The sequence below is a fragment of the Sus scrofa genome, chromosome 15 (assembly GCF_054392235.1).
Source record: "Sus scrofa isolate SSC_HxYL_T2T_F1_AM1 chromosome 15, Sscrofa_HxYL_maternal_Yorkshire_Landrace_v2.0, whole genome shotgun sequence".
Classification (NCBI taxonomy): domain Eukaryota; kingdom Metazoa; phylum Chordata; class Mammalia; order Artiodactyla; family Suidae; genus Sus; species Sus scrofa.
In genome coordinates, this window is record NC_139397.1 from 58,622,192 (window position 1) to 58,649,930 (window position 27,739).

At 46.3% G+C, this 27,739-nt stretch overlaps 1 protein-coding gene across 25 annotated transcripts; it reads right to left on the reverse strand.

Annotated features, from left to right (window-relative positions):
* Positions 1 to 26,769, reverse strand: DCTD (dCMP deaminase). Of its 25 annotated transcripts, XR_014830439.1 has the most exons (7): positions 25,817 to 26,108; positions 24,400 to 24,514; positions 23,881 to 24,016; positions 18,291 to 18,360; positions 4,930 to 5,046; positions 3,500 to 3,596; positions 1 to 1,476 (listed from the first exon to the last, which is right to left on the reverse strand). XR_014830439.1 is itself a non-coding variant. In XM_021075124.2 (6 exons), the coding sequence occupies exons 2-6, from the start codon at positions 24,505 to 24,507 to the stop codon at positions 1,398 to 1,400; spliced, it is 537 nt and encodes a 178-aa protein (XP_020930783.1). In that variant the 5' UTR covers positions 24,508 to 24,514; positions 26,255 to 26,769; the 3' UTR covers positions 1 to 1,397. The 25 variants fall into 25 exon arrangements, 15 of the variants coding, with proteins under 15 accessions (XP_020930783.1, XP_005671735.1, XP_005671737.1 ...); XR_014830435.1 differs by lacking the exon at positions 18,291 to 18,360 and having other exon boundaries at positions 4,930 to 6,418; positions 26,044 to 26,108; XR_014830438.1 differs by lacking the exon at positions 18,291 to 18,360 and having other exon boundaries at positions 4,930 to 6,418; positions 26,007 to 26,108.
* Positions 26,770 to 27,739: the final 970 nt, after the last annotated feature.

A 27,739-nucleotide genomic window follows, 5' to 3' on the forward strand; every position in this document is an offset into this window, starting at 1 on the left:
TGGATTTTAATAAGATTTTAATAACTGTGGTCAGGAGCCAAATTACGAATACCCCAGAACATGGAGTACAAAACCTCAGAGACAAAATAAAAACTCATAAAAATGTAAGAGCACTTTAAACAGTCATAATCTTTAGGATAAAGAAACCATTTTCTCAACAAAAGTACTGAGCACGTCTAATAAAAACTAAATGAGATTAAAGACAAGGTGCCCGGCTACCCATTCCCCAAATTGCAGTGATTAGGAGGGTGAGATTTGTGTTGAGGACGGCAGGGGGCCAGGAGGACAAGCAAGCTCCCATCACACACAGATCTGGAAGAAACGCCTGGAGATGGGTTGAGCTCTCTCCCGTTTCACTTTAGGATAGGCTAGAGCAGCCTTGAAAATGAACACTACTGCACTACTGGTCAGTGGAACAGCAGGTGCGTGCTCAGCCCCTACCCATACCACCCGCTCCATGGAAGGACATGGTCCTGGGGTGACACCAGGAGACAGGCTGCCTCCTCTGGGAACTACTCATTATCCAGAAAAACTAATGTAACAGGTCTGTGCCACCAACAAACCAAAGATGAGAAGAACAGGGGTCTGGGAGTTCCCTGGTGGCTCAGTGAGTCAGCAGTCCGGTGTTGTCACTGCTGGGGGCTCAGGTCACTGCTGTGGCATGGATTCAATCTCTGGCCCAAAAACTTCCGCATGCCACAGGGGCAGCCAAAAAATAAAACAATGGAGGTCTCCAGACCCAGAGGGATACCGTGCCACTACCCTGTGGGTAGCAGGTCAACAGAAGTGGAGAAAGAATCGCAGGCTCAGTTATGCTCATTGTCTGTCGGGACAGATGTGGCCCCCCCCATCCAGGTGTTTCAGGTGGTTGGGTGTTGGTTCCCTCAACTCCCTAAAGCAAATGCTTAAATGCTAATGCCTTATGGATCCCTTTTTTCTCCCAAAGGCATCACACGTTATGCTTCACTTGAGCCAGATGTTTGGACTGGGGTGTCTGCTCATCCAGCTAGGAACACAACTGCAATGATTCATCAGTCCTTCCAGCACAGGGAGTGTTGAAGAGCAGCTGTGAAACGCAGTGCACGACACACAGCTGACGCCCTTCTGCAGAGCCACAAGTATCCCAGCAAACCAGGGGACAGGAGGGAAGGCGCCCGCTCCAAACCTTCGAGACAGGTCATCCACAGCTCCTTTCTTTGAAACCCTCGATCAGTAATTTCAACAGATGCTGATTCTAGGTGACGGGAGAGAGTCGGGAAGATTGGAGGTCTTATGTTCTTCAGATGTGGACGTGTGCTGCCCTGGCTATTAAAAAGTTCTGTATAACTTCCAGATGAAAGGCATTAGAGCTTCTTAGAAGAGGATAATCCCGATCTGGAGATGCAATGACGTGTCACTCACTGGAGTGTCTCACTCGCTCTGCTGTTAATTGAATCAAAGTCAATGACAATCTGGCTGCACTTTGGTGTGAATTTCCTAAACACAAGAAACAAACCACATCAAGATATTATCCAGTGAGTAGTTTAAGCAATTTGTTTACTTTGGCTTCACTTAACATCTTCTGTGGGGTGGGGTGGGGAGGAGGTTCCCTGGGATTCACTTGATATTTTTTCTCTCATAAGAGCCAATTAGAGGGCAACACACGGAGAGACACACTGACACCGGCCAGGAATGACTAAGACAAAAACAAGGACGCATGGGGTGGCCTGGTTTGTGTGTTCTACAGCTAGCTGAGTTCATGAATTACCAGGGAGTCACAGGAGTTCTAATAAGTTAGCTGCACAACATGACATCAATGACTAGTTTTCTCACCAGATTTGTCTTACTGTCTAGGAAATGTCTGCAGCCAACTTGGAATTGCTCTAAAACAAAAAAAGAGTAAATTTTCTTCTGCTCTTGTGCACAGCAAAAGCCAATCAGCTGTCGTGAGGAGTCATTTTTAAAATCATGTTCTGCTAATGCAGAAGTAAAATAAACCCATGATATTTTTTAACTCACTAATGTACCTTCTCAAACAGTTAAAAAGGACATACTAGGGAATTAAATATAGTCTTTAAAAAAAAAAACCAACCAGTCAACAGTCAATATCTTGTTAGTATTATGCAAATAATTTGTGTCTCATAAGGAACAACAGTTCAAGAGATTCATTACAGATAACCTACAACCCTAGAAGACTCCAAGGGGTGAGGTATGTTACCAATTATAAGGACCCCAACTGCTGCCCACAGATACCATGAAGGAACTTGGAAAGTTTTCAGTCTCGGGAGTTCCCGTCATGGAGCAGTGGAAACGAATCCAACTAGGAACCATGAGGTTTCGGGTTCGGTCCCTGGCCTCGCTCGCTCAGTGGGTTAAGGATCTGGCGTTGCCATGAGCTGTGGTGTGGGTTGCAGATGTGGCTGGGATTTGGTGTTGCTGTGGCTGTGGTGTAGGCCCGTGGCTACAGCTCCGATTAGCCTCCTAGCCTGGGAACCTCCATGTGTCGTGGGTTTGGCCCTAAAAAGAAAAAAAAAAAAAAAAAAAAGAAAGTTTTCAGTCTCAATAGAAGTTTCCACCAGGAACCAAAGGTGGTTGAACTTAATCACAAGTAACTCATACCTCCCAATCCCTGCCTTGCAAAGACAAGCATATAAATCCTAGTGACTCCAAATCTCAATTTAAACTATTGCTGTTGAAAGAATTCCCATGTTTCAACCTGGCAGGTTACTTTCACCCTGAATTTTTTATGTCAGAGTTGTTACATCTGAAAAATTTACAAGGGTTTAATGTTAACTAGTAAATTTTATTTTATTTTTTTTGTCTTTTTGCTATTTCTTTGGGCCGCTCCCACGGCATATGGGAGGTTCCCAGGCTAGGGGTCGAATTGGAGCTGTAGCCACTGGCCTACGCCAGAGCCACAACAACTCGGGATCTGAGCCGTGTCTGCAACCTACACCACAGCTCACGGCAACGCCGGATCGTTAACCCACTGAGCAAGGCCAGGGACCGAACCCGCAACCTCATGGCTCCTAGTCAGATTCGTTAACCACTGCGCCACGATGAGAACTCCAACTAGTAAATTTTAAAATCTCTCTGGATTTCCTACTGTGGCTCAGTGGGTTAAGGACCTTAAGTTGCCTCCCTGAGGATGTGGGTTCAATCCCCGGCCTCGCTCAGTGAGTTAAGGATCCAGTTATTGCTGTGAGCTGTGGTGCAGCTTGCAGACATGGCTTGGATCTGGCGTTGCTGTGGCTGTGGTGTAGGCCAGTGGTTGCAGTTCTCATTAGACCCCTAGCCTGGGAACTTCCATATGCCACAGGCGCAGCCCTAGAAAAAAAAAAAAGAAACAAAAATATCTATGCTTAGAGTATCTTCCGAATCTTAGCACCTCAAGTTTAAAAAGATGCTTCCACGTGGGGAAGTCAGGCATCACAAGGAGACATGAGATGTCAGACAAGGTCAAATGTACTTCTTCATCAAGTCTTCACACCACCTTCTCCCCCAAGGGCTTCCCACGTACCTGAAGGAAACCCCGGCCATTTCAAACATGAGCCTCGCCGCTGTTGTCTCATTGCTATCGTGGTATTTATCAGACATGAAAATAACTTCTTTTATCCCTTAAAAGGCAACAATGGAAGAAACCTCATTATAGGCCATCGAGAGAGTGCAACAGACCTAAGGACAGAAGCCCTGGTGGTGTTTGATTAAGCACCTTTCCTGAGTGTGCAAGAGAACACCCCGACGTCCAGTTACCCAAACATGCATCTGCTGCTTTCAAATACAGCAGTGGATGGATTACATTTAATCTGCCCTCCAGTCTTTTACGGACTTTTTAAAAAGTACACGCAAAGGGAAAACATGTCAAATAGTCAAGCCTTGATCCGATTAACAAATTTTCTTTACTGATGGCAGTCAAATATTCTTTTTGCACAAGGCAATGACTCCTAACTCAAGAGGCTAATGGGGTTAGGGAAAATACTGGCAAAATCAGAGATCAGGTCCATTGCGCTTCCAAGAACAGCTCTACAGACCGCGTGCAGCCAGCTCGACAGAGGGTGGATCTGTTTTCCTTCCCTGTCTCACCAAGCGGGGCTCACTTGAGGGCACTTGACACTCCACCCTGCTCCTCCACCAGCCTCGGAGGGGACCACGGGAAGCTGATCCCCACACATGCCCGCTGCCGCGTCTCTGCTTAAGGATGGTGAGGAGAAGTCCTGAAGGATGGGGCAGTACCAGTGAGGAAGCCCACGATGTTCCTTAACGGAGGCCCTTGACCCTGATCCCGACAGACCTCTTCTGCTCAGAGATCCACAGGCTTGTGACAAACAGCCCTGCTAAGCCACACATCTGGCTAACATGTTACGTCTTTAAATCTCAAGCTGAGAGTTTTATGGAGCTAAAGGGTAGCTGAGTCTTAGATGTGACAGTCTGAGAATGGTGAATTAGTCCAAACACAAGGGTGTAGATTTATGGTAACCGTAACGCAAGGAAAATGTAAAGTTGTACCATTTGAGTCTTGTGACATTTATATGCAAAGAGATGTTTAGGTCCTCAAATATCTACCAGATATTAGATACAAATTAAAATTTCATATACAGCCTCCCAGCTGACCTTGTTTCTGACAGAAGTTCATTTCTCTCCCTCCCCCTAATCTATGCACAATATGTCAGAGAATAGTAAATTGACAGTAATTATATGCAATGCCTGTGTTGTTTTTGGCAGCTTGCAGTTTAAGAAGTTGCAAACCAAATTAAAAACATGCTAAGAATCACAGAGGATGCAATTAGTCTTAGAATACCTGGCACCATTCAAAAACAAAACATGGAAATATCTTGCAGAGCTGATAGTGCAATTAATTTAGATCTAAACAATCACAATTTAAGATCAAACACATCTGCAGTGAGCAGGTAGCAATGCAAATGTGACAAATGGAAACGGCCCGGGTCCTACCTGCCTGGATGATGAGCTTAGCACATTCATTACACGGGAACAAGGCGACATACATGGTACAGCCTTTCACGTCCGCCGAGTTTTTGTTCATGATGGCATTCAGCTCGGCGTGGCACACTGGTGGGTTGGAAAGAGAAAGAAAGAAAAACTCAGACTGCAGCTCATGAAGAATTTGCTAATAGGGATGAGGCATCTTCTGTGCCCTCTCTCAAATAACACAGACAATAGACTCAATTGTTAAAAAATTGATTAGAAATGCAAAGAACCGAGAAATGAGGACCATGTGGTCGGACAGGATGAGCAGCCAAACCGTTGAGTGCAGCAGCCCTGTGTCTGTTAGCACCTCGAGGGGCCAGGAGGGACCAAGGTCAAGTGTCTTCACCCACTCCAAGCAGAGCAATAGCTCACTGCTCCACAAGACCCTGGGGTGTGGAACTGGCAGCATAAAACAGCTCATTTGTGTGTTGATATGCACAGGTGGGGCTATTTACTGTGGCAGTTAGGAGGGCAAAGAGCAATTTTAAGAGCAAAAGAATCATGAAGTGAAGCTGAGCATTTCCATCCCTAGGGATCTGACGCACCTTGTCATTCTCAGCCCACATACACCCAAGCAAAACGCCCGAGGACAACTAGTAGTTTGTCCTCCGGATGAAAATTATCCAATCCACTTAATGACAATGGAAAGTCAAGATTCTTGCTACAGTGGCCCGTTCCACCAATGATCCAAGGTCGTCCCCAGGCTCGCCTGAATTCAAGGTTAAGGAGGTTCCCTCCTCTCCTCTCTGGCACCTGCTAAAGCCCACCCATCTCCCCCAGGCTATGCAGCTAGGTGTTTCCAGCCCCTTATCCGCAGGGCGCTCCTTTGAGGGAGCCAGCAGTATTCACCGCTCTGATTGACCCTGGAATCCCCCACCTGCTTTGTGAGGTTGCTGTACTGCTTTCTACTCTCACTGTTTAAGTGGCTGGGTGCCTTATCTCAAACCAGTCTCCTTGTGGCAGTGATGCGCAAACTCATCTGCCTGCTGGAGTCCCCCAGGGGGTTTCCACAACACCCATAGCTGTGCCCACACCTGGAGACTGAGACGGTCTGGAAAGTGGCCTGGGCTCTGGACTATTTAAGAGATTCTCCCACGTGACTCTGACCTGCAGACACGTTGAGGAAACACTGCCTTATAGGACCCTCTCGTGTCTGCAAGGGGACTACGCACACGAGGGTCAGGAAAATGTTTGCTGAATGAATTACCGTCTGGCCGTGGTCCAAATCATACACAACTGCTAATGATAAGTGTGGGGGCCTTCGAGGGTCTCCCCCTCCCTCTCCAACTCATCAACCCTTTACCCCCAGTACCTTCTTCCAGGAGGGGTGAGGCTGTAAAACAAAGAATGTTGCCCACCATTCTGTTCTACAAGGTCAAGTAATTAGGCACTGCTGACCGACCAACCCCTGAGAGGAATTCAGGATGAAGAACAGGATGAGGCACTCTGTGCTCTGGGAAAAGAGGCAGAACAGGCCCTTAGACGGTGAGACGGCTATTTCAGGAAAAACGAGATAAACATTTCAAGAAAATATTTTTATGAACCTGGATTCTTGCATCTTCCCATACTTAGTAAAGCACTAAATTCATTAACTGAGGTGTCTGTTCCTTGTGACTGGCAGTAACTTTACGCCAAGATGAGAGCTGATAATGGCACAATTTCCTGAGCCAAGATCCTGTACATGCTGGCTTCTCTCTCCCCTCCTCTTCGGAGCTGTTCCTCAGAGCTCTCTGAGGGGCCATCACCAGGGCTGTACCTCAGTAAGACCCTGAATAAAACTCAACTCACAGCTGCCGTTTTTTGGTTTTGTTTTGTTTTTACAGCCACACCAGAGACTTATGGAAGTTTCTAGGCTAGGAGGAGTCGAATCGGAGCTACAGCTGTCAGCCACAGCCACAGCCACAGCGACTTAGAATCTGAGCTGAAGGGAGTGGGAGGGATCGGGAGCTTGGGCTTATCAGACACAACTTAGAATAGATTTACAAGGAGATCCTGCTGAATAGCATTGAGAACTTTGTCTAGATACTCATGTTGCAACAGAACAAAGGGTGGGGGGAAAAATGTAATTGTAATGCATACATGTAAGGATAACCTGATCCCCTTGCTGTACAGTGGGGAAAAAAAAAAAAAATATATATATATATATATATATATATATATATAGCTCTGGGATCTCCCCCACCAGATTCTGATAAACTAGCTCTTGGGCTTTGAAGAAAAAAAAAAAGAATCTGAGCTGAGTGTGCGACCTACACCACAGCTCACAGCAACTCCTTAACCCACCGAGTGAGACCTGGGATCGAACCTAAATCCTCATGGATACTAGTCTAGTTCATTACCACTGAGCCACATCAGGAACTCAACTCACTGCTCTTATGTTCTGCATTTTTCTTTCAGTCAACAAGGCCTTAAAAGAGGAGTGGCCTAGGAGTTCCCATTGTGGCTCATCAGAAATGAATCTAGGAGTTCCCGCTGTGCCGCAGTGGTTAACGAATCTGACTAGGAACCATGAGGTTGCGGGTTCAATCCCTGGCCTTGCTCAGTGGGTTAAGGATCCGGCGTTGCCTTGAGCTGTGATGTAGGTCACAGACACGGCTCAGATCTGGCATTGCTGTGGCTACAGTTCCAATTCAACCCCTAGCCTGGGAACTTCCACATGCCTCAGGTGTGGCCCTAAAAAGACAAATATATAAATAAATAAAAAGAAGAATGGCTTAAACTCATGGTTCTTGTTTGTTTTAACAGGATGCTCACTCAGTGAATCTAGCTGGCTCAGACAGTATACAGACCCTGGGCCACCTGCTTCCCCGGGTCTCCTGGTTTTGGGGGCTATGGGTCCCAGAGCGGCTCTGCAGTGCTGCAGGTGGAAAGCTGACCTGGGGCCTCTCAGGAGATGCTGGGGAGTGTTCATCTTAGCCTACGAATAACTCGATTTAATCGAGTGTAGAAGTGAGCTGTCTCTGGCATTGTTAAGAAAAATCTAAAGGAAAAAAAAAAATCAGGCTTAGTCAGATCACAGCCTGTCAGAGAACAATCCCTGCTGGCTGTGAAAGGGTCTGAGCCTGGCTCCCTGGAACAGTCCTGTAAACCCCACAGGGCCCAGTGGGTGGGAGGGCACTTAGGGACTGTCAGGGCACTGGCCTCGGAGGGGTCCCTTACCCCCCATTTCCTTCCCTGGTGACCCAGATGTTCCCAAGATGGGATTAACCGTGCTCAGGTTAGGAACAATTAGATGTAATTGTTTCTTTTATCTCCCCCTTGAGGGCACAGCCCAGTCTTCCAGGTTCAGTCTAAGCCCCCTAGAGCCTAATGCTACGCTGTGAACATAATGGGTGTTAAATATTTATTGAATGAATAAAGGAGGAAATGCAGATTCCAATTACTGATGGTGATATAGGGAAATACAGAGTCCTCTTAAATTCAAATATCAAGTATATGCTTTCCCACCTAATAACCATTTCTCGATGGTGCTGGTATTAATATTCAGAACCACAGCTTCTGAATCTGTTAGGAAACAGTGATGCGGTCTTCTGTAGAATCTCTACAAACTGTCACATTGCTGCAACTATCATCCTCTAGTTCATTCCAGGCAATTTGGGGCACATTTTAACATTTTATGTCTGGATTCATTAATGGAAATGATCGTATGAAACAGCATCTCTTGGGCGGCATTCAACACCCCTGTATAAAGGGTGGTTTATAGAAATAATACACAGGACTATAAGCAGACTTCTTTCTCCGAATCTCAAAATCACAAGACCAAAAATATAAAGGTCCTTGTTAAACAAGGGGTCTACTGGGTATCTAGAGCAGCTGGGTGTCAGGCACATGTGACACACTGTAAAAGGAACAGGTCACAACCAGTCTGGTTCAAAACCAGACAACAACAAAAACAGAAGTGAAGCGTCCCATCCACACTTCATTGCTCCTGCTCACCCCCACACCCTTCAAACTTCAAACATGGCAACATCCATCCCAGCCCCTGAACCCCCACTTCACGCCTGTTCCCCAAGGCTGAACCTGAGGTTTGAAGGGGAAACCCAACCCCAGGAAGCAGCCGACACTGAGCCTGGTCCCGCCCACCTTCCGACCCCCTGTGCTGCCTGTCCGGACACTGAAGTCTGAAAGGCTTCATGTTTCTGGCCCAGCTAACCTCTTAGCTCCAAGAGCTCCAGCAACATGGCTCTGACCCTCAATTTCCTCCAAAACCATCCAGGAGGCACCACTCAGTCAGGCCTCGGGCCCCAGGTTGTCCTAGTTCATGGCATCTGCTGGTTTCTGTGGTGGAAATACTCCCCCAGGGCTGATTCTAAGGTCCCAGTGTGACCGTGGTTGAGAGAGATGCTGCTTGGGAGAGATGCTGTTGGGGAGAAATGTGTATATCCCTCTCTGTGAGCTAATAGGAGGTAGTGCCCACACCCCGCCAGGCAGCCTGGATGTTACCTATGCCCAGTCCCCTTCTGGCTGCAATCTCTGGACCCTTGACTCATGACCTCCTCCTACTCCAACCTCTCAGCATTACCAGACCACTTCTCTATGGGACCCTGTCCTGCTCTGGCCTTTCTGGGTATTTCCCAAGGTTCAATCCTGCTCTTTGATTTTCCTCCCACAGTCCTGGACTTTAAGAATGCACCCTTTCAGGAGTTCCTGTTGTGGCGCAGCAGAAACAAATCCAAGTAGGAACCATGAGGTTGCGGGTTCGATCCCTGGCCTCGATCAGTGGGTTAAGGATCCAGCATTGCCGTGAGCTGTGGTGTAGGTTACAGACATGGCTCAGATCCCACATTACTGTGGCTCTGGCGCAGGCCGGTGGCTACAGCTCCGATTAGACCCCCTAGCCTGGAAACCTCCATATGCTGCAGGTGCGGCCCTAAAAAGGACAAAAAGACAAAAAAAAAAAAAAAAAAAAAAAAAAAAGAAGAAGAAGAATTCACTCTTCCATAGACTCTCAGAGAGTAGGTCTACCTGTAAAACCCTGCAACATACATTTCCAACCCCAATTTCCCAGTTTCTCCGCAGGCCTCTTCTTCACTATGATAAACAAGTCACAGATATTTGATGGCACTGTATGAAAGAATACACTTATCTTTTCTGAGCGCTAGTGTTTTTATACTGTGAAATAGCTACAGCAAGAGCTACAAACAAGCCTGAGCGCAAAAATCAACCAGGGCGGATGATTCTGCTAGTGACCTCTAGATGAGCTTAGTTTTTATATTCGTAACAGGAACCAGGACCAAGAAATCCAAAGGTACACAGTGGCTAAGAAGTACTTCAAAAGATAGCTCAACTCATTCACACACACAAGAAGATGAATTTTCCAACTACTTTCCAGGAATTACTCATCTACGGCTGAGCAATACGCAAAAGAAGTCTTCAAATACTACACGTATATTTGTTAAGCACAAAAAGTGACACAAAACACTTCAACGATTCTCAACATTGTTTAAAGGAAAAGCATCAAATGCAGAAGAGATCAGATTCATGCTTATAAAGTTCTTGATTGCTAGAAGGGGAATCTCTCTTTCAGGTAATTATAAGACAATTCACATGCTTTGGTCTTTTTCTCTCTCTCTCTTTTCTATTACTAACTGTCAGAATTCAGAACTGCATTAACCTTGGCCCACTGAGAAGAGACTGTATAATTAGAAAACTGTATTTTTCAAATTCCCTCTTACTAGGGCTTGATTAATCCTTACTGTCTCTTGTAGGCGTTTCTCTAGAAGTTTGACAAATTAACAGGATATAGTCGGTCCTTGGTTAGATTTAAGAGATTTAACATTTTATAGATTTAACTTTCATCTCGTTTGATGTAAGACTAATACAACATCTATTTTAGACAGTAGCATTATTAAGGTTACTTAAACAGGTTTAAAAAAAAAAAAAGAAAAAAAACCTTGGAATAATGCTAAACAATTGCTTATTGCTGCACAAACCATTTTTTCTTTTTTGGCCTCCCCACAGCATATGGAGTTCCCAGGCCAGGGATCAGATTCAAGCTGTAGCTGCGACCGACCTAAGCTGCAGCTGTAGCAACGCCGCATCCTTAACCCACTGAGCCAGGCAGGGATCGAACCTGTGTCCCAGCGCTCCCAAGACACTGCCGATCTCGTTGTACCACAGCGGGAACTCTTGCATGAGTAATTTAGTAACGTGATTCTACCCTAAACTGATTGTCATGCGGCTACCAGGACATGATGGGAAATTCTGGGACTGGATAAAATGTGGCGTCAGGAAAATTAAGTTTCACTTCCAGTTAAAAAAGTCTCCAGGTTATTTAAAATTTCTCATTTTCAGTAGCACAGGATTTACTTGAAGAAAATGACTTCCTCGGACCTGAGGCGAGTCCGCCGTGCCTGACCTGGAAAGCGGGCAGCCAGGTAAGGCAGCCGTGTTAGGGACAGCTGAAAGGTCCAGACGCAGAGCACCCGCTGCACTGAGCCTGACCTGCCTGCCTGCGGCCAACACTCGCCAGGCTTGAGTATTGAGCCTCGGTATCCTTGGGGAGCGCTCCTGTACCCCGGACTGTTGCTCAGGGCCCTTCGGCCACCCACGTTCAAAGCAATGACAGTTCAGTTCCCTGCCAGGACTCAGGAGCCAAGAAGAGTGTGCTTATGGCCATGAAAAGGTGAGAAGATTCACCCTGCAATGAACAACTGACACAAAACAAGGCACCCAAGTCCAAGGCTGACTCATGCATTTAAAAAATAGCTCAATGTTATGGAGTTTCAGTTTTGGCTCAGCAGATTAAGAACCTGACTAGTATCCATGAGGATGCGGGTTTGATCCCTGACCTCGCTCAGTGGATTAAGGATCTGGTGTTGCTGAGACTGTGGTATAGATCGCAGCCACAGCTTGAATCCCGGGTTGCTGTGGCATGTGTGGTCCTAAAAAGCAAAAAATAAACAAATAAATAAAAACTTAATGTTGGTTTTTACAATATATTCCGCTTCTATTCTGATGTCAAAGCTTTTCTGTCATTACTTCTTTTTTTTTTTGTCTTTTTAGGGCCACACCCTTGCAGCATATGGAGGTTCCCAGGCTAGGGGTCAAATCAGAGCTGTAGCTGCTGGCCTACACCACAGCCACAGCAACAGGAGATCTGTGCCGTGGCTGTAATCTACACCACAGTTCACAACAACGCCGGATCCTTAACCTACTGAGCGAGAACAGGGATTGAACCTGTGTCTTCATGGATAACAGTCAGATTCATTTCTGCTGAGCCACAGTGGTAACTCCCTGTCGTTACTTCTTGAAATCAGGGTCCAAGAGTTTTTCCTTCTGGAGTCACACAGGTATGGGAGGGCTCAGGCACCCCTGCCCTGGACACCCTTCAGATGCCTAGTGGAGGCGTCTACTGAGGGGTGGGGCAGGCATCCCCTCCTCTAACAGGTCCATTTCAGGAACTGCTTCACTGCTTCAGGAGTTAAAATCGAATTTCAACTACTTATTTCTTAATTATTGAAAGATATCCTGACATGGCCTCATCTATCACTGCCAGCCTCCAAAGCACCTATCCTTCAAGTCAATTATTTAATAGTAGAGAAGCCTCCAAATATCATCTCCCCCAACCTCCCGCCCCACCCAGCACCCCCACAAAAGTTATAAAGTGTTCCTTATCACAGCTGCCCCCCAAATCCAAAACAAATGTTGCTGGAATTTGGCCCCAAACAATATCACTCTTCTACCTTATCCGCCCTCCGTGAAGCTTTCCTATTTGTACAGGAGTGATGGGATTCTTAGCTTTCAAAGGATTCAAGATTAAGGTGGGCAGGAGTTCCCACTGTGGCTCAGCACGTTGTGAACCCGACTAGTATCTATGAGGATGTGGATCCCTGGACTTGCTCAGGGGGTTAAGGATATGTCTCTGCTACGGCTGTGGCGTTAGGCCGGTGGCTGCAACTCTGATTTGACCCCTAGCCTGGAAACTTCCATGTGCCATGGGTGCGACCATAAAAAGACCAAAAAAAAAAAAAAAAAATTAAATTGAGCAAGAGAGAGGGAGAACCAACTTAGAAACGGATGGCTGCATCAGTTCTCTGAGACAACACCAACAACACAGGCTCGGCCAACCCACCCACTCCCCACCCCTCTGCTCAATCTTGCCCTGGGACCACCCTGAGTGCTCCAAGGCCTGCTGCCCTCTCCTGGCTTCCCAGACAGAACTCTGCCCTGCCTCCCTCGCCCCTAAGCATCCCTTGGTACCCGGCTGCACTAGGGAGAAAAAGTGGTTCAAAACTGTAGCACCAAGTATTGGTTGTGTGCTGAGCACTCGCAGGGCTGGGCAAAGGGCTGCAGGAACAGGCGGGTCCAGGCCCTCCAGAGCCCAGGCCCCACCGGGCAGGAGACGCCCAGCATGGACAAATCAGAGGACCCAGTTGAGGCCACAGGCCCTACAGAAGAAGGGCCATGGGAGATGCGAAAATCCAGGAAGCAAGGGTTAAGTGCACTGTTTGTTGGTAGACAGGAGATGAATCTGCAGGCAATACTGTTTCTACAGAAAAATGTATTTGGATTATAGATGGCTTTCCGAACAAAAGGATTCTAAACCCTGGGATTTGCCTATACAAAGGTTCAAGTCCCAGCCTCACTCAACTATGAACAGGAATAATAATACCTTCCCTTCCTAACTCACGGGGTTATAATGAAGAGTGCATAAGGAAAAAACTCTGTGAACAGAGAGAATGCTGCCAATGAGGCTGAAGTTACCAAGTAAGAACTGGGCTTATTTTCAAAGAACAGACAGCCTCTGCCCTAGCTGGGCCTGGCTACCATGAAGACCTGTGGGAGGCGGGATCCAGAGTAGAGGAGACAGGTGACAGAGCTTCGGCTCCACTGGCCGCACCCCCAACCATTCCATCCCATGTGCTTAGAATCAGATGTGTTGGATCGTCCGCGCCAGCCCCGCCCGAGGCACAGTCAGTGGCCTTTCTGTTCACAGGATAAAGTAACTGAGAGCCACTACCTTCTGACATTAAAGGGCACATGGTTCCAGTGGAGGGATGTTTGTTATTGCAGCAGGTTTGTGAGTGAACATAAAAGCAGGTGATAGTGATAGTGCAGAGGATCCAGCCTTGTCCCTGGAAAAGGGATCTTTGGGCATCTGTTTTATTACCACCCTGGGCTCTGAGAGGAGGTCTCTGCAGCAAGAAAATGACAGCACTGAGGAATTCTGGCTGGATGTGGGATCTAGGGGATGAGCTCTCTTAAAATTCAAAGACCACCAAGTCCTCTAGGTGCCTGGGCCCAGGCCACTCCTGGAACAACGCCTCCGCAGCTCTGCCTCCTCCTCACAGACTCCACCTCTCCCTCCTGCACCTGGTGATGCCTCAGCCTCCCACCTATAAAAGAGCGGGAAAGAGACCTGCCTCCAAGACTCGCCACCAAAACAGCGCCAAAGACGGACTTGGTAAATGTCGGTGCCCCCTGACTTCTCCTGCCCAGCTGCCCACCCTGAGACCAGGTAGCCCAGGCTGCTCGGCTTGGGGGACAGCAGGACAGACCTTTTTCCTCCCTCTCTCCCTGCTCTGGTCCCTGTCCCCTGTCCGCCTCTTCCTAAGGCTGCTGGCGGCCACTCTGGGAACCCAGGGGAGCCACCTAGCCCCAATGGCAGTGCTTAGGGCTAAAGAGATGTCTGGTCGTGGTGTTTCCATTATTGATAATAAAGTCCCCGGAACTCTAATTACCTTGCTTCCCCACATGCTAAGGGCACACAATCAGATTAGAATGAGGAGGAAGTGGAAACTCTGTGCTTCATTGGTGGCCAAGCTGTGTCCACTGTCCTTCTAGCTGTTCACGTAAGAATACGTTTGATGCTTAAGAGGTGCTGAAGCAGGAGGGAAACGGAACGCTCTCCAAACTCTCTCCCTGGCACAGAGTGTTCCAGGGCCTTCATCCTGAGGGCCTTTGTCCTAGCATCTCTCTCAGCAGGATGCTCCTCCTGTCCCCAGACACCCAGCACCCCCTCTTCATCCAATGGGGCCTAGGGAACCCTTCAGATCTCTGTGTAACCGTCACTTCCTAGAAAGGACTATTCAATAGCACCTGTTTATTCCATTCATGTTCACTTTCTCCACTATTAGTCTGCAAGCTCCTTGAAAATTGAGACCATGTACATTATTTACTGCTGTAGAGCGCCTGGCATAGAATACATACATATAATACATGCCCTCTAAGCATATGCTGAGCAAATGAATGACGACAGGTGAACGTCCTCTGAAAAATATGATGTATTATAAAATGTAGTTATAATTTTTAAGAAGGAAGCATGATGCTTCAAGAACTCACCAACAACAGACCACTCAAACTGGTACAAGAATACCCAGAAGAATACTTATTTCAGTCCCTATTACTCACATGCAGAAGGGAAAACGACAATGAGGAATTCTGCTTCCCTTTTCCACCTAAACTCAAAATTAATGGCATTTTGAACAAAGTCTTTTAATTGTAGAACTTAAAAATTCATGCTTGGTGATCATACTCAATATTTTAAATTTACTGTGGCATCTATCATGTGGAAGAAGCACAGAGATAAAATTTACACCTCCACTAATTGGCGAGGACCTGGGCGTCAGCCGGCGTGAGCAGGGGGCAGATGGGCACTTCCTCACACTCCACCTGCCCTGTAGGCACCAATATTCTCCGTTTATCACAGGACTTCCTGATGCCAGGTGAGGACCATGTTTCAATAAACATCACCACGTGGACTGAACGATCCACAAAAGGATTGCTCAAGCCCTTTCTTTCTATTTGGTCTTGGAATAACTTCTTGCCTCCCCAGAGGTATAAGCGTGCCTCCTCTGCTCATATATTTTCTTGTACTTCACAGGGGGTCTTTTTCTTCATCTCTGCCCTCCAACCATTCTTCATCCACATCTGTGGGGTCACCCACTCTCCAGCCGCCCCTCCTGCCTGTGTGTGCCGTCTCCATCCGGTTTATTTGTCTCGGAACCGGGCGGGATCTGAATCTCTGGAAGGAGGGAGGGAATGAAGTCTGTTTCTCTCTATCAATCTGTCCACACACACACAAGCGTATTCCCTGTGTCGCTGCTGCCAGCAGCTGTTTACAGCAGCTTTCACCCAGGATCCCTCCAGAGCTCCCCTAAGACCCGCTAAACAGAGAAACAGCACCCTAATCAAATACAATCAAAGCTCTATTGTCTGATTTTTCCCGAGAATTTTACAGCTGGAGGAGTCCTCAGTGACGCTTTATTCCACAAGGATATTGAGAAGTTAAGTGTCAAGTTGTGTATCTAACAACCCCACAATCCCTGAGTTTACGTACACCACATCTGGAACCCAGGCTCAGGATGGTCAGTCCAGAATTCTCGCACTTGAACCTGATAATTGTGGTTTTAGACACTGTGGGGCATTTCTTAGCTAACGTGCATGTTACAGGCTTGTACAGTCCCAACCAAATTTAAAACAAAAGCCTTAAGAATTAAAAGTTAATAAAAATATACAAATATTTGCAAAAATCTCTAGGAGCCAGATTTTATTGCATTTTTCTGGAAGCAAACTATCTATCTATCTATCCACACTCTATATATGTTTTACATATATTCTACTTTAATACTGGTATTAACAAAGCTTATGAAAGATAGTCTTGATAAAAAAATCAAAATAAAATAAAACCGTACTCATACAAAGTGAAGTAAGTCAGAAAAAGAAAGACAAGTACCATATGATATCACTTACATGTAGAATCTAAAATATGGCACAAATGAACCTATCTACAAAATAGAAACAGACTCACAGACATACAGAACAGATGTGTGGTTGCCAAGGGGGAAAGTGGAAGGAAGTGGGATGGATGGGGAGTTGGGGGTTTGTAGATGCAAACTATGACATTTAGAATGGATAAGCAATGAGGTTCTACTGTACAGCACAGGGAACTATATCCAGTCTCTTGGAATAGAATACGATGGAAGATAATATAAGAAAAAGAATGTGTCTATATATGTACGCCTGGGTCACTTCGCTGTTCAGCAGAAATTGGCACAAAACTGTAAATCAACTATACCCTAATAAAAATAAATTGTTAATAATTCAGGCCGATTTCAGAAAATACCAGTCAACATCAGCATATCTGACACAGAATAGATCAACAGAATCAAGACTCCAGAAGCTCGTCAGTGTCAAGTGCTCCTTGTAACTACAGTGCATGTAGCCCAGAGTTTCTAATGAAGATTCATCAAATGTAAAGATTCAAAGAAGTTATATTTATGATTCAGATAATTAATGAGCTCACATACTTAAGATAACTTAAAATAGGTTGAACGTGGCCCTGAAATTTTATTGGGGCTCTTAACCTCTCAACAAACCTTTTGTTTAGAAAGACTGTGTAAAAGATAAACTTCAGGCCACTTCCTGGTCATGAGTTTGGAAATCACTAACCTTGAAGTATTTTAAGTTTTATTATAAACTTCCATGAGGTAAACTAACTCTTTATAAATGAAGACCAATGTGTATTTTCCTGGGTAGGTTTGATTCCATACATGAGCATTTGAGCTTTTCCTACATCTGCTCTTTAGAACAGGGAGGTATTGTTACTAGCTATCCTTTGGAGACATTCATGTGAAACAGTAATCTCTAGCTCTACAAATAGTCTTGAACCTAGAGATTAAAGAAGAGTTCCTCTGTTGTGGCACAGGAGAAATGAATCTGACTAGTATCCATGAGGATGTGAGTTCGATCCCTGGCCTTGCCCAGTGGGTCACGGGTCTGGCATTGCCGTGAGCTATGGTGTAGGTCACAGATGCAACTCAGATCCCATGTTGCTGTGGCTGTGGTGTAGGCTGGCTGAGCAGCTGTGATTCAACCCTTAGCCTGGGAACTTTCATGTGCCAAAGGAGCGGCCCTAAAAAGCAAAAAACAAAACAAAACAAAAACAAACAAAAAACCCATAGATAAAAATCAAATAAATGAACAAAATCGTGATTTGCTCTTTTCTTTCTTCTTTTTTTTTTTTTTTTTGGTTGCACCCATGGCATGTGGAAGTTTCAGGGTCAGGGATCGAACCCGCACCACAGCTGATCTGAGCCACAGCAGTGACAAGGCCAGGTCCTTTACCTGCTCAGCCACCAGGGAACTCCTTTTCTGAAGACTGTTCATAAACAATTAAATACACATGTTGAACTGGTTATTTCTCAGAGAGAGCCTCATATACAGGCTGTTGTATTTCCCTGTTTATAAAATACCACAGGGAACATGAGTTTGCCATTCTTTTCATAAAAACAATCTATTTTATTTCTTTACCGTGAACTTGCTCAAAGGTCTTCCACTTATTACATTAGTTATTTTGTATAAAGGTCCCTAATTAGACTCACCGTCAGGCCACAGCTACTGGATGGCTGGGCAGGGGAGGGATGCTGAGGTGACATCGGAGAAATTAGAATTCTGCAGGAAAAGCAACAGTGAGTCATCAAATCTATGGATCTGCCTAACAAAACCAGAGGGCATTCAATTTCAACTGGCTGAGGGAATGAATTTGATCTTAATTACTAAGAAGCTCTTACAAGTTGCGAGGAAGTCACAGCTTAAGAAGGATCAGCCTCCTAACTTCTTGATAAATTAGTTTCTCAAGACTAACCTTTTGGATGCCAAAGAAATACATCACATGCATGGCAGTCAGGAAAATGTCAGTGTTCAGGGGGTAAGGTAAATGGCTAAGTAATCACCAAAATGACATCTATGCATGCTTAACAATATGCTAAACCTGAAAAATAAAGATTACATTTAAATATAAAATTTAAAGAAGCACTGCCACACACTGGCAAAACTGTTTCGCGCCTTAATTAATTCCAGCGTTTTCCATCCCAGCATCATGTCTTTTTAGAGTTTTCCTGCAGAAATATGAATGGACGCTTGCAAAGCCCCACATGTCCATTGCTGCCTGGTGCATCAGAGGGTAGGGCTAAGCCACCTCTTGGGAGATCAAGATTATGTTCCCTTCTAGGATGCAACAGGCAAGGCAATCCTGGCTTCCCGACTGTCTGAGATGGAAGAGAAGGCCAAGCAGAGAGGTAGGTGTGCTCCCCACAAATCCCTTCCCCAGTGGGAACCTGCACAGCAGGAAAACGCATGCAAGCCTGATGGACCTGGGGAGCACTGCTAAGAACACAAGGATTAACGATCCTCCTGAGTAAGACAGAAGGAGATTCTATTCCAACACTCTGGTCTGTAAACTATGTCATCACAATTGGCCACTGAAACGCAACGAAAGGGTGCTCTCTGAATTAGCATGAGTATTTCGCCTCCATTTTATAAAATTGGTATTTTGATTAACATGCACTTCACTCTGATGAATTCCACAAAGAGAAAGGAACAGAAAATGACAGCCGAATACTTCACCCTGGGTTTAGCAACCACCCCCCTCATAAAAATTAAAGTCTTCCAAAGTTTTTTACATGGTAAATTAGATAAATCTGCTGCTTCCCGGGTTTTTCACTGTCATTCATGTGAAAAGATGTCACTATAATAACGCTGACTTCTTCCTGCCACTTACTGTTACTGACATCATACTATCTTTTGGATTTTTCAGGAAAAGGATGAGATAAAAAGCAGTTTCTTTGGCAGGGGGACTCTTCATTTTCCATATTAATACCACATTATAATCAAATAGTTTCATGAAGTTTTGATCCTAAGCCTCGAAGAACAAAAACACCCTTTAAAAATGCTTCTCCAGAGACACAGCCCAGAAAAAGCTCCATCTTCCTAGTCTGTTACACGTAGTCTGTGTTTATCTCCTTTCCACAAAGTGTCAATCAAGACTAACGGCTTCCAAACTTACAGAATTAATAAGGAGAATTAAGATGTATATGTTACTAGCAAATGCAAACTTACACAATTCCCAAGCTCCCCTTCAGAGAAATGTTAAAGCGAGTCAGGTGCAAAGGGCTTTCTGCTTGATCCTAGGTGCAGGCTGCAGGCCACTCCTGGGGGTCATTTGGTGGAAGTCTCTGTTTGCTCCAGTGCATAGTGAGAAGAAGAAAATGGGTGGGCCACTCTACTATGATCTACCTATTTCAGAAAAGCTGAATTCTTGTGCTTCCCCATAGGAAGCACAGGGCACTGGCCTAGGAATTAGATGTCACCTGCCTGTGTGGCACTGTACTAGGTACTTAACGTTTCTGGACCTTCATGTTCCCACTCGCAGGCAGCTTAGACCCGTGGGCACAGAACCCCAAAGCACCACTGAGGTTCTGCCCGGGGGACAAGGAGAGTCCACAGACTGGCAAACATCACATCCAGCACTTACATACACTCTTCCAAACACACACAAATGTTTAACAAAGTTCAGATTAATGCAAAATATTCCTGATATCAAGTAACTTTTTACCATTGTGAATTTTCTTACTCAAAAGATACTGGAGTTCCTGCTGTGGCTCAGCAGGTTAAGAACCTGAATAGTATGAGAATACTAGTCCAATCCCTGGCCTCGCTCAGTGGGTTAAGGATCCAGTGTTGCCGTGCACTGTAGCTAGGCTGCAGATGCAGCTTGGATTTGGCATGGCTGTGGCTGTGGCATAGGCTCGCAGCTGCAGCTCCATTTCAACCCCTAGCCTGGGAACTTCCATATGCTCCAAATATTAATAAAAGGTATGATCTTATATGTGAAATCTCCTAAACAAAAACAAACTCACAGGTACAGAAAAGATAGGTGATTGCCAGAGGTGGGAGGTAGGGGCGGGGGATGGAAGAAACAGTAAAGGGGGTCAAAGGTACAAACTTTCAATTATAAAATGAGTAAGTCCTGGGGACGTGATGTGCAGTATGGTGACGGTATTGCATATTTGAAAGTTGCCAAGAGAGTAGATCCTGAAAGTCCTCATCACAAGAAAAAAAATTTCTTTGGTAATATGAATATTTATATATGAAAATATAGATATGAAGGTACTTTATATATATGTGTGTATATATATATATGAAGGTGCCTTCATATATATACACGAAGGTATCATGTTGTATACCTTCAAATAATGTAATTTTATAGGTCAATTATACTTCAGTTTAAAGAAAAAAGATACTAATAGTTTAACTAGCATTATATAGGGAGCTGGAAAGTTTTTTGGTTTTTTTCGGCATTTAAAAGAGGGTCCACATATATGCAGAAGAATTAGGAAATCAGTGATCTAGAACTCTAAATAATTTCTAAAGCTCCTTGAGAGGGATGAACACATCATCTACCCTTCCTGAGATAACAGCCCAGCCACCATTACTGTCAGTGAGGAAGGAAAGGGTTAATTAAGCCCACCCACCCAAGTCCAGACATCATCACTTTTTTTTTTTTTTTTTTGGTCTTTTCTAGGGCTGCTCCCGAAGCATATGGAGGTTCCCAGGCTAGGGGTTGAATTGGAGCTGCAGCCACTGGCCTATGCCAGAGCCACAGCAACTTGGGATCCAAGCCAAGTCTGCGACCTACACCACAGCTCACAGCAATGCTGGATCCTTAACCCACTGAGCAAGGCCAGGGATCAAACCCGCAACCTCATGGTTACTGGTCGGATTCTTTAACCACTGAGCCACGATGGGAACTCTAAGACATCATCACTTTTACACATGTATGACTGAGTCATTTTGCTGTACAGCAGAAATTGACAGGACACTGTAAATCAACTATAATAAATTTTTTTTAAAAAGAAAAAATGGGTTTAGTAATAGTTCCTATCTCAAATAAATAAATAATCACCAAACATTCCTTTTACATCCAAAGCTACCTAAACATTTATCCTCTATGGCCCAAAATCCTTTCAAAAGACAAGACAGTGTGCAGTGAGTCATAGCTACTTAGACTTAAAGCCCATCTTTACATGTATTATGACAGTAGTGATACTAAATGCCTTTTAAAAACCATTTAATACCTTCTACGACTTTTATGGTACATCAAATTACAAGCTCACTCTCATGAAAAAAAACTGTCTGCATTCTAACCCAGCTACATGCAAAATGAATAATTGATAAGTAAGGGGCAAAGAGCTTTGAAAATCTAGAGGTATCACATGGGTAGTAAAAAATAATGCAGACAGACAACCAGTGCCCTGAAACCCGGCAACCATTCAATAAAATACAATCAGTGAAGCTGGACAAATGCCTGTGTGGGTTTTTTTTAATTCCTTCTGGAAAGGAGCTCTGAAAGGTCCAACTTGGACCAAAGGCAAATGTCTCAGAACAAACACAATCAGCCACTCAAGAGGTTCTGGAAGTGAGAAGCCCGGGGACTGTAAATGTGCTGCAAAGCCTTGGGCTTCTAGGTCACTGCCAGAAATGTGCCTGAGGCTCACGAAGATTGAAGAAGGCATGGGTCCCCCCGGGAGAGCCACTCACTAACCAGTGAAGGCCCCTCTATGCCAATTTGACCACCGGCATCTTTCGGTAATAGCCTCAGTGCTCCACCAGGAAGCTCTGGAGCCAGAGCTATCTGTCCTGACCTGGTGAGTAAGGGTTGGGGTACCCACACAATGCCGTGTGGACCTTGAACACAGCGACCCTTTCATTTTTGCAATTTTTATACCTGACCTTGAATGTCCTGTGAAAAATCACCTTTTCATGTGCCTACACACAAGGAATCACTTCCTTTCTTCCTTATTGTTGCAACTGTACAGAATCAAAACCTGATGACAAAATGTTTCTAAAACATGTCACCACATCTTTCCCATCCTCTACTCAGCTATAAAGCTGGGCCTGAGAAGACATTTTTGCCCTTTACCCCAGAATCCCATTCTTCCTCCTCCTCCGGGAGGTGGGGGGAATTAAATGGGCTAACCTGACTATGAAATCCCCTTAATCACTAAACTGTGTTTTATTCCCTGAAAGCCCTGAGTGCTTTGTAGTTCTCCCCAATCTCATTCCTCAATTCTTCTCCACCTCCAGGCATGGTTTTTCTTTTTCTTTCAAAAATGAAGCAGTGGCCCTGAAGCAGCTTAAAAAGAAATTTATGGGGCTTATTTAACATGATTAAGGTCCAGGAACATTAGTAAAAATATATAAATTAGGCTAAGTATTCTCAAGGAAAACCTACCAGGGAAGAGCCAACGAAACAGAAAAGACTCCCATTGTGCCTGAGCCTCATTTCCTGAAGGCAAGCCTTTCCCATCTGGATGGCCTTCATCCACTTTACTGCCGACAGAGGCTGGCTGTTCAGCTCCAGACATAAACACAGGTCCCAACATTAAGAAAAAGCAGCAGCCAGCCTACGCCATCTTTTTATGGCAGTAGTTGCATATTCTTCAGGGAATTAAAAGAAAGGTGAGGCTTGGCTGGTCCCTCCCAGATAATCTCTGAGGTGAGACTCCCTGGGGCTCAGAGAGAAAACAGCATCCAGCATCCTTCCCTAACTTAAAGATGGAAACCAGAGATGGCCAGGCCAAAGGTCCTCGGTTCCATGCCTGTGGCTTGCGGTCTGACCGCCGGTCACCTGGGACTGCAGAGCCCAGGGAACAGGAGGAGGCCACTGTGCCATCCACCCCTGTGACGTCCAGCTCACAGTGCGTGCTCCGCATCCCAGAGATCGGCCTGAGCCAGATTCCCCTGGGAGGTGGAAATGAACCCTGCTTCTCATCAGAGCAAAGCCCTGGCCAGTACGTGGTTAGCTGGCTCTGCTTCCAAGTGGCCAAGAAACAAATGGCAGAGCCACTGTGTCCATTTCACAGCCGCCTCCCCAGGGGCTGTGGCACTCTGCAGAGAAGCCTGCCAGCAGTAAAACAGGACTGCTTGTGGAACCACTGCCATGCTTCTGCTCACTGGCTTTCTTTGGATTTAAGGAGAGGGAGGCGGGAAATTGGGGTAGTTCAATAGGATGCTGCTTCTTTCCAGTTGTTGATAAGTGAACAGGAAATGACGCTTCCTGACCATCCGTCACATTTAAGCACTCATCCAGGCTAGGCCGATAGGTGGAACGGAACACAAACAATGCCCTACCGTAAGGGTATTTGGTGTCCAGGATGTTCTCTGCTGTCCTCCTCCAAGGCAAGAGGTCATCACTGCACCCATTGGGCATTCCATTGTACCCGATGCCCACAATCTTATTTTCTGCATTCACGATGCAGGCTCCGACCTACAGGGAAACACACCCAAAGGCTCAGTGACTTTGAAGGAGGGCTGGCCTGTCACCAGAGAGGCAGTATGAGAGACCAGAGGCCTATGGAGCTCCCAAACGGCAGGCAGCTTCTGGATGTGCTAAGAGCTCTGTGTCTCTGGGTATAAGAGGCAGTGAATGATGGCATGTGACAATTTATTCTCTCACAGGAAAATGTGAGCACTCAGGAGTGCAGCATGAAAAACAGCAGGTTTTCTCCGCTTCCGTAAGCGGGCGGGTGTCCACAGAGTCTCTTGCTTGTATAATTGGCTGATGTGTGGGAACCTCTGTGTCTGCTTGTGAAACATTCAGACTGTAAAACTGAATGAATTCCCAAACATTCTCCTGTAAAACTCACCTACCTGGGAATTTGGATCTTTGCTCCTCTGTGCTGACAGGAAGGCCACTGCCATGAAATACTCAGGCCACTCCAAATAGTCATCACGTTTTTTGCAGGGCACTTTGCTCATGCTGAGTCTAGAAAAAAAAACACAACAGAACAGCGGTCGAGAAACACATTTTGGTCAATCTGCTTTCCAGCTTAACCCAAGCACATTTCAACTTTGGATCGACAAAGTCAGACAATTTCAATGTACATTTATCAATCAGAAATGACAGCATCTGAATCCCAGGCGATCTCTGGTCTTAAGAAAAAAAAAAAATTAAGAAATTAAGTTCCTATTTCAGAAGTTTGGGTTCAGCCTGTAAGGCTATTCCCAGATATTACATCTAGTCACTGCTTTCTCATAGGATTTACTACGCATGCCTGCCCTACAAATCACTCTCATCCTTTACATCTCCCCCATCAAATGGAGCCAGCACAGGAGGGAGGGGAAAGGGAACCCTGATTGACCATCTAATATATTTCAGACACGGTGAAAAATGATACATAGCATCTCACCCAAGCTTCATTCTGAGCTAAAGTAACTAACATTCCTCTTACGAGAACTTAGGTGGCTCGCCTGAGATCACATCACATGATTATCCATCCATGCTGGCTGGATTCCACTTGGAGCTGTCCCAACTGTGATATTCATTTGTGCCTTTCCTTTCCCCAGATGGGACAGAAGTTATCTATACCGAGTAATGAACCAAATGAGAAGAAGCTATGAAGTGTGACAAGAGTACTAAGGCAAGATCTCAGTAACACTGGGCTACCCAGCAGGTGCAAGCGGTCTCTCTTCAGGGAGTGGCCCTGAAGGGACTTAAAACTCCCAGGAAGGAAGGTGTCCTTTCAAAGGAGAGGAAACAAGGGCAAGGAAGGAGGGCCACACAAGACCCAGATGGCTCTCAGTGAGAAGTCTTGAGAAAGCCTGGACACCTGGGCTAAAGGGGAGATTTCCCGGCAGCTGGGTGTCAGGATCTCCTGTGAAGTTTAGGCTATCCCGCACGGTGGCGGGGCCCAGACTGGGGCGCAGCCAACAAGCTGGCACTGGGCACCACTGTTACCCACTGATTACATTGCCCAAATTCTGAGAAGCCTGTAAACCCTCCTAATACGAAGCGATGTTGGCTGGAACTTTACCACCTGGTTTAACAGTCAGTCTCCGTAGTCTCTGCTGGAGACCCGGTTAACTGCTTGCTAAACAGTAGGTTAGCAAGGAGAGGAGAAAAAGGAGAAAGGAATTTTTTTCCTCGGTTTGGTTTCACGTTCGCTGGTGCCCCGAAACCCAGGGGCAGAAGTACAGGAGGGACGAGCCACCCGCCGGGATACAATCCATGCTTCTCCCGCCACCCTCGATTCCGATCCCAGGTCGGAACCACGCACCCCCAACGCACACATGACTGCTCTTTTCAGGTCCCCCCGGAACCACCGGGCGCTCTCGGCTCCCGCGAAAGAGAAAGCGTCCTGGAGGCTTGAACTGACCGAATACCGCGGCCCCGCGCGTGTTTGCCCAGCGGAGGCTCCAACCGGGATGGTGCGTCCCCAGGACTCCCTGCGCCCCAGCCGCGCCACGTGGACCCGTACCGCTGCCCCCGCCCTCCCTCCGGTCAGGGTCCGCGACCTGCAGGCCGGCGCTCGTCCCCGCCGCCGCCGCCGCCGTCCCGCCGCGCGCCCGGGGAGGAAGTCGGCAGAGGAGGCGGGGCCGCCGCGTGGCCGGAAGGTGGCGGCCGCGCGCCCCAGGATGGGCCGGGGGGCGCGCGCCGGGCGGGCGGTTCCTCCGCAGGGTCGCCTGCGCGCTTGTCCCAGCCGCACAGTTAACTCGCCCAGCCCACCTAAAGGTCCGGATGGCGCCCTTTAGGGCCAGCGCACGAACGTCTCCTTCCGGGCCGGCTGGCCCCCTTTGTTGTGGGGGGTTTGGGTTTCACCGTTGACTTTGATCTGGCGGCGGCGGCCGCCGAGCCCCGGAGCCCGCGAACCCATCCCGAGGCCGCTGGGCGGGACCTGCGCGGTCGCCCGGCCACCCCGGGTCACCGGGAGGTACGGCAGGCGGCCGCTCCCGGGGCTCTGACCTTAAAACCATTGCAGTTTTCAGATCGCAGAAAAGTAGGTCGTTTTTGTTGTTGATGGTGCAGGTTTGGGGATTTATTTTTCCCCCACCTGACTTTACTATCTGCTACCTAAGGCTCTCCGTTATTAAGAAATTATATAGAGAGAGGTCTTTTACCTGTGCAAAAGACCCGAAAGAATCTACTGCACTAAAGCGGAAAGGGGAAGGAAGGAAAATTGGTTTGAGTCTCTGGAATGGGCCTGCTCTGTCGCCATGTCTTCCTGGGTAATTTTGACCTGTAGTAGCTTCACAGTTTCACGGGGAAGGAGTTTGTTGGGGGCAGAGAACTGGGTTGGGCGGGGAAGCTCTGCCTCGAGGCTCGAATGCCTCGAAGCTGCATTTGCATAAGCGCTTTGCTTGACCAGCTTTACAGTTCCTGCTCAAGTTGTGTAGAAGGGTCTGAGATGTGTGCCAAAGCCTGCGATCCCTTCTCAACCCTCTCCACTGTCCACACCCCTCCCGGTCTTCCCCGTGATGTTTGCTGGCTATGCAATTGTGCACATTTTGTTACAATTATTTAAAAAATAAAACAAAACAAAAAAACCAAAACCAAAAAACATGGTGCAGATCAATAGGAAAGACCTTGGGTGACATTTCTGAAGTTCTATGCTCTAGGGAACTAAATCTGATTTTCTTGTTTCCTTATTCTGTTCAAATGTATAGCCCTTAAGTCTAGTGGAACACTGGTTCCACCCCTGAGAATGACAAAAGAACCCCTTTCTGTTTCACACGTGGGGCTTGAGGATACTGTCAGCGCTCCATAAATAATAGCTACTGTAGTGATCATGAGTTCTGATCAGCACATCCCAGATCTGAGCCTCTAATCCAAACAAAAGCTTGTTAACTATATTAATTTACCCTAACAGAGGAAGAATGATGAGAATAAACAGTTGGTTCTATCTAATTTCTCACCACAGCAGACACATCATTCTTCATCTCCATGGTCCAGCCTGTAGATTCAATAATTAAATTATGTACTGTGTTCAGTGGATGCCGGGAAAGCAAAGGGGAAAAAAATACTTCATCCTTAACTATAGATTTTTTTTTTTTTTTTTTGCCTTGAGAAGACTGAGACTGGAAAGAGCTATGTAGATTAAGATGATGACTTTTAATGTCAAGTTAACTTTACTTGGCTGTCTTGTTGCCACTAAAATTTATTATATGCTGAGCCCCTGCTTCTTTTCCCCTCCCCAATCCACTGGTAGGTCCC